This window comes from Teleopsis dalmanni, unplaced genomic scaffold, assembly GCF_002237135.1.
Source record: "Teleopsis dalmanni isolate 2A unplaced genomic scaffold, ASM223713v2 unscaffolded_contig_1926, whole genome shotgun sequence".
NCBI lineage: Eukaryota > Metazoa > Arthropoda > Insecta > Diptera > Diopsidae > Teleopsis > Teleopsis dalmanni.
In genome coordinates, this window is record NW_024033308.1 from 1 (window position 1) to 8,059 (window position 8,059).

The window sequence follows — 8,059 nt, forward strand, 5'->3', positions numbered from 1 at the left end:
CATAGATAGAATCAGCAATTGTAAATGGGGCTTCGATATATTCATATGCTTGTAAAATTGTGAAATAAATTCCTAATAAAATAGTAAAAAATAATCCTTGGGAAGTTTGTGAGTGGTTATTTTCTATTAATCTATGATGAGCTCATGTTACAGTAACTCCTGAAGCTAATAAAATAGCTGTATTTAATAATGGGATTTGAAATGGATTAAAAGGGGAAATTCCTATAGGTGGTCATGAAGCTCCTAATTCAATAGTTGGAGATAAACTTCTATGAAAAAAAGCTCAAAAAAATGAAACAAAAAATAAAACTTCAGATAAAATAAATAAAATTATTCCTCATCGTAATCCTGTTGTTACTATAAATGTATGTAAGCCTTGGTATGTTCCTTCTCGACAGACATCTCGTCATCATTGATAAACAGTAATAATAATAATAATGTTTCCTAAAATAAATAATGATATATTATATTGATGGAATCATTTAATTATTCCTGAAACAATTGTTATTGCACCAATGGCTCCTGTTAATGGTCAAGGGCTATAATCTACTAAATGAAATGGATGATTTGAATGAGTTGACATTAATTTACTTCTCTGGAATAAAGTGTTCTTAATACTGCGAATACATAAGATTGAATAATAGCTACAGCAGATTCTAAAAGTAATAATAAAATTTGTCTAAATAATAAAATTGATAAAATCAATGAAGTTAAAGATGGACCTGTATTTCCTAATAGAGTTAATAATAAATGTCCTGCAATTATATTAGCAGTTAATCGAACTGCTAAAGTTCCTGGTCGAATAACATTTCTAATTGTTTCAATACAAACTATAAATGGTATTAAAATTGCAGGAGTTCCTTGAGGAACTAAATGAGCAAATATATGTTGAGTATGATTAAGTCAACCATAAATTATAAATGAAATTCATAATGGTAAAGATAAAGATAAAGTTAATGTTAAATGACTAGTTCTAGTAAAGATATAAGGAAATAATCCTATAAAATTATTAAATAAAATTATTGTAAATAAAGAAATAAAAATTAATGTTGATCCATTTTTTCCTGTAGGGCCTAATAATGTTTTAAATTCTTTGTGAAGGGTTAATAAAATGTTATTTCATAAAATATTATAACGAGAAGGAATTAGTCAGTAAATTATTGGGATTATAATAATTCCTAAAAAAGTTCTAATTCAATTAATAGAAAAATTAAAAATACTTGAAGAAGGGTCAAAAACAGAAAATAAATTTGTTATCATTTTCAATTAAATATCTTTGTTGTTAATTTATAACTTAATGATTTTGATGAAGTAGGTAGTATATAATAATAATTTATTATATTAAAAATAATAAAAATTATAAAAAATAAAAAAAATAAACTTAATCAATTAATAGGAGCTATTTGTGGAATTAAAAAATATTAATTAATTAATAATTTTAGTTTGACATACTAATGTTATTTATTTAACTAATTTTTTCATTAGAAGTAATTGCTAATTTACTATGAAATGGTTTAAGAGACCAGTACTTGCTTTCAGTCATCTAATGAATTAGAATAATTTATGATTCATTTAATGAAAAAGTTAGTTGGAATACTTTCAATTACAATAGGTATAAATCTATGATTAGCTCCACAAATTTCAGAACATTGTCCATAAAATAATCCAGGACGATTAATAAAAAAATTAGTTTGATTTAAACGTCCTGGAGTTCCATCAACTTTTACACCAAAAGCTGGAATTGTTCAAGAATGAATTACATCTGCAGCAGTTACTAAGATTCGAATTTGAGAGTTTATAGGTAAAATAACTCGATTATCTACATCTAAAAGTCGAAAATTATTAATATTTAATTCATTTGTTGGAATTATATAAGAGTCAAATTCAATATTTATAAAATCAGAATATTCATATGATCAATATCATTGATGACCAATTGTTTTTAATGTAACTAAAGGCTCATTAATTTCGTCTAATAAGTATAATAATCGTAAAGAAGGAAAAGCAATAAATAATAAAATAATAGCAGGTAAAATAGTTCAAATAATTTCAATAGTTTGTCCATGTAATAAATTTCGATTAGTATAATTATTAAAAAATAATATAAATATTAAATAACCAACTAAAATAGTAATTATAACTAAAATTATTAAGGTGTGATCATGAAAAAAAGTTAATTGTTCTATTAAGGGTGAAGCTCTATTTTGAAGGTTTAAATTTGATCATGTTGAAATTTCTAATAAAAGTAAAATACTTTATATATGAAGCTTAAATCCATTGCACTAATCTGCCATATTAGAAATTAGTTAATAATGGTAATTCTGAATATCTGTGTTCAGCAGGAGGAGAATTTTGAAATCATTCAATTGAAGAATTTAATTGAATTGAGTAAATTATTTGTCGGTTTATAATTATACTTTCTCAAATAATATATAGAAATAAAATAATTCTTAATAATGAAATTGTAGATCCAATTGTTGAAATAATATTTCATATAGTATAAGCATCTGGATAATCTGAGTATCGTCGAGGTATACCAGCTAATCCTAAAAAATGTTGTGGAAAAAGGTTAAATTTACTCCAATAAATATAATTATAAATTGACTTTTTAAAAGTTTTGCATTTATATATAATCCTGTAAATAGAGGGTATCAATGAATAAATCCAGCTATAATAGCAAATACAGCTCCTATTGACAAGACGTAATGAAAATGGGCTACAACATAATAGGTATCATGTAAGATGATATCAACAGAAGAATTAGCTAGAACTACTCCTGTCAATCCTCCAACTGTAAATAAAAATACAAATCCTAAAGCTCATATAGTAGTAGGAGAATAATTCAATTGGGTTCCATGAATTGTAGCTAATCAACTAAAAATTTTAATTCCTGTTGGAACAGCAATAATTATTGTTGCTGACGTAAAATAAGCTCGGGTGTCAACATCTATACCTACTGTAAATATGTGATGAGCTCATACAATAAATCCTAATAATCCAATAGCTAATATAGCATAAATTATTCCTAAAGATCCAAAAGTTTCCTTTTTTCCTGATTCTTGTCTAATAATATGAGAAATTATTCCAAATCCTGGAAGAATTAAAATATAAACTTCTGGATGCCCAAAAAATCAAAATAAATGTTGGTATAAGATTGGGTCTCCTCCACCAGCAGGGTCAAAAAATGAAGTATTTATATTTCGATCAGTTAATAATATTGTAATAGCACCTGCTAGAACAGGTAAAGATAATAATAATAATGCAGTAATTACAACAGATCAAACAAATAAAGGTATTCGATCAAAAGTAATTCCTGAAGATCGTATATTAATAACAGTAGTAATAAAATTTACAGCTCCTAAAATAGAAGAAATTCCTGCTAAATGTAGTGAAAAAATAGCTAAATCAACGGAAGCTCCTCCATGAGCAATAATAGAAGATAAGGGTGGATAAACAGTTCATCCTGTTCCAGCTCCGTTTTCAACTATACTTCTTATTAAAAGAAGAGTTAAAGAAGGAGGTAATAACCAAAATCTTATATTATTTATTCGTGGGAAAGCTATATCTGGGGCTCCTAGTATTAAAGGTACTAATCAATTTCCAAATCCACCAATTATGATTGGTATTACTATAAAAAAATTATAATGAAGGCGTGTGCTGTAACAATTACATTATAAATTTGATCGTCTCCAATTAAAGCTCCTGGGTGTCCTAATTCTGCCCGAATTAAAATTCTTAAAGAAGTTCCCACTATACCAGCTCATGCACCAAATAGAAAATAAAGGGTTCCAATATCTTTATGATTAGTAGAAAAAAGCCATTGTCGCGATTGATTAAATGGCTGAAATTTAGGCGATAGATTGTAAATCTATTTATAAGAATTATTTCTTTTTAATCAATAGCTGGCTTTATAGTCAAATAAATGATTTTAGACTGCAATTCTAACGGTGTATTTTATACTAAGGCTTAAGAATTATTTCATATTTCCAGCTTTGAAGGCTATTAGTTTCATTAACTTAAAACCTTTAATTTAATAAAGATAAAAAATTATTGAAACTAATAAAAGACCAAATCTAGAAAAAATGAAATGATTAAATAAATGAAATTAAACTTATTTTTGTTTAAATTATAATATAAAATTTTTGATTCAAAAAAATTTATTATAAATGCTGAATAAGTTAAACGAAGGTAAAAAAATAGGGTAATTAAGGAAGTTATCAAAAGAATTATTAATAATATTATTCTATTATTAATAATTATATATTGAATAACTCATCATTTTGGTAAAAATCCTAAAAAGGGGGGTAATCCTCCTAAAGATAAAAAATTTATAAAAGTTAAATATTTAAAATTTTTTATTTTATTAAAAATTATGAAAAGTTGATTAATATGTGTTAGTTTATAGACATTAAATATTAATATTAATGTAATGGATAAAAAACAATAAAATAAAAAATAATTTAGTCATATTATATTATTAGAATTTATTGAAATTAATATTCATCTGATATGATTAATTGAAGAAAAAACTATTAATTTTCGTAAAGAAGTTTGGTTTAATCCTCCAATGGCTCCAATAATAGCAGAAAAAATAATTCTTATTCTTATTAAATAATTATTTCTAATATAAGAGACTAAACTTAAAGGGGCGAGTTTTTGTCAAGTTATTAAAATAATTAGATTTATTCATGATAATCTTTCTGAGACTCTAGGAAATCAAAAATGGAGAGGGGCGGCTCCTATTTTTGTTAGTAAAGAAGAAAGGATTATTAAATAATTTTTTTCTAAAGATTCATTAATTGAATTATTTTTTAAAATTAGAATAATTGAAAATAAAAGAATAACTGATCTGAATGCTTGAATTAAAAAATATTTTAAAGAAGCTTCAGAGGATATTAAGTTATTTTTATAATTAATTAAAGGAATAAAGGCTAATAAATTAACTTCTAATCCTATTCATGCTATTAGTCATGAATTTGAAGATATAGTAATTATTGTTCCTATGATTATAATTAAAAAAAATAAAATTTTAGATGAATTAATAAAAATTAAAAAAAAAGGGTTAAAACCTTTATAAATGGGGTATGAACCCATTAGCTTAATTAGCTTATCTTTTTAAATTTAATAAAAATAATTTTAATATATACATATAAATATATTTTAGTGTAAGAAGCACATAAGATTTTGATTCTTTTAGGAATAGTTTAATTCTATTAAATATAATGAATATGGTAAACCACATGATTTACTCTATCAAAGTAACCCTTTAATCAGGCAATTCATTTAAAATTTTCCATTTAAAATTTAAGATGGATTTTTATTTTTTAAGGATTTTGGTGTATTTTATAAAAAATTTATTTAAATATGGTTTTGTATATTTTTTTGTGTTTATTTAACTTTTTAAGTACGTTATTAAATTTTAAATATTAAATTAATTTTATTCATTTTTATATTTGTTGTTTTGTTGTTATTTATAAATATTAAATAAATATTATTTTTAATATATTTTTATAATATTAAAAATTTTTTATTTAAATTTTAAATGGAAAATTATTTAAAATTTAAAATTTAAGATGTGTTTTAAAATTTTTATTTTTTTTATACTTAATAAATATTATTTATATATAGTTTTATTTTAATTTTTATTTTTATTTTTTAAAAATAAAAATATTTATAGATAATTTTATTTTTCCTATATATATAACTATATATTAAATTAATATATTTATATAAATAAATTTATTTATATATAATTATAAATTTCATAATTTAAAATATTAAATATTACATAATTATTAAATATACTATATATATAAATATATAAGGGTGGAATTTAATATAAATAATTTAATTTAATAGGGTTAATATAATAATTGTTTGATATATATATATTAATTAATTAAATATTTATATATTTGGCAATATTTTTTAATGGAACATTAGATAAATATATAAATATTAAAAAATAGGAGATTGCCTTACCGATTTGTACATCCCCAAATTTTTGATTCAAAATTAATATATATCTATAAATTAATTAAATATTTATAATAATATAGATATCTATTGATCTAACTTAGTATAGTTTAAATTAAAAACAATAAAAAAAATAATAAGTATATATATATATATATTAATAAATAAATTTATAAAAATTAATATATTTTTGATTAAAAAAAATTATTTATAGTATATTAATTAATATTTAAAATTTTTTTATTTAAATTTTAAATGGAAAATTAATTATTATTTAAAAATTAATATGTATTTTTAAATTTTTTATTTTTTTATACTTAATAAATATTATTTATATGTAATTTTATTTTAATTTCAATTTTTATTTTTTAAAAATAAAAATATTTACAGATAATTTTATTTTTCCTATATATATAACTATATATTAAATTAATATATTTATATAAATAGATTTATTTATATATAATTATAAATTTCATAATTTAAAATATTAAATATTACATAATTATTAAATATACTATATATATAAATATATAAGGGTGGAATTTAATATAAATAATTTAATTTAATAGGGTTAATATTATAATTGTTTGATATATATATATTAATTAATTAAATATTTATATATTTGGCAATGTTTTTTAATGGAACATTAGATAAATATATAAATATTAAAAAATAGGAGATCCTTACCGATTTATACATCCCCAAATTTTTGATTCAAAATTAATATATATCTATAAATTAATTAAATATTTATATTAATATAGATATTTATTGATCTAACCTAGTATAGTTTAAATTAAAAACAATAAAAAAAATAATAAGTATATATATATTAATAAATAAATTTATAAAAATTAATATATTTTTGATTAAAAAAAATTATTTATAGTATATTAATTAATATTTAAAATTTTTTTATTTAAATTTTAAATGGAAAATTAATTATTATTTAAAAATTAATATGTATTTTTAAATTTTTTATTTTTTTATACTTAATAAATATTATTTATATGTAATTTTATTTTAATTTCAATTTTTATTTTTTAAAAATAAAAATATTTATAGATAATTTTATTTTTCCTATATATATAACTATATATTAAATTAATATATTTATATAAATAAATTTATTTATATATAATTATAAATTTCATAATTTAAAATATTAAATATTACATAATTATTAAATATACTATATATATAAATATATAAGGGTGGAATTTAATATAAATAATTTAATTTAATAGGGTTAATATAATAATTGTTTGATATATATATATTAATTAATTAAATATTTATATATTTGGCAATATTTTTTAATGGAACATTAGATAAATATATAAATATTAAAAAATAGGAGATCCTTACCGATTTATACATCCCCAAATTTTTGATTCAAAATTAATATATATTTATTAATTAATTAAATATTTATATTAATATAGATATTTATTAATCTAACTTAGTATAGGTTAAATTAAAAATAATAAAAAATTAATATATATATATATATATTAATAGATAAATTTATAAAAATTAATATATTTTTGATTAAAAAAAATTATCTATAATATATTAATTAATGTTTAATTTTTTTTTATTTAAATTTTAAATGGAAAATTATTTAAAATTTAAAATTTAATATGTATTTTTAAATTTTTTATTTTTTTATACTTAATAAATTTATTTTATATATAGTTTAATTTTACATTTTTATTTTTATTTTTTAAAGTATTTTTTCTTACTATAATAGGACTATATATTAAATTAATAAATACTTTATATACAATAGATTAAATTTATATATATTATAACTTTCATAATTAAAACATTAATATTATATAATTATTAAATATACTATATATATAAATATATAAGGGTGGAATTTTATATAAATAATTTAATTAAATAGGGTTAATATAATAATTGTTTGATATAAAAATATTAATTAATTAAATATTTATATATTTGGCAATATTTTTTAATGGAACATTAGATAAATATATGAATATTAAAAAATAGGAGATCCTTACCGATTTATACATTCCTAAATTTTTTAGTCAAAATTAATATATAT

The 8,059-nt window shown here is 19.1% G+C and overlaps 1 protein-coding gene across 1 annotated transcript; it reads right to left on the minus strand.

Moving 5' to 3' along the window:
- Window positions 1–1,549: 1,549 nt before the first annotated feature.
- On the minus strand, window positions 1,550–3,593 carry LOC119664441 (cytochrome c oxidase subunit 1-like; the record flags this gene model as incomplete). The annotated part of the gene is given in 2 exon segments (XM_038073927.1): window positions 1,550–2,561; window positions 2,564–3,593. Coding segments are annotated over 2 exon segments (1,296 nt in total), but the record flags the coding sequence as incomplete, so codon positions are not given.
- Window positions 3,594–8,059: the final 4,466 nt, after the last annotated feature.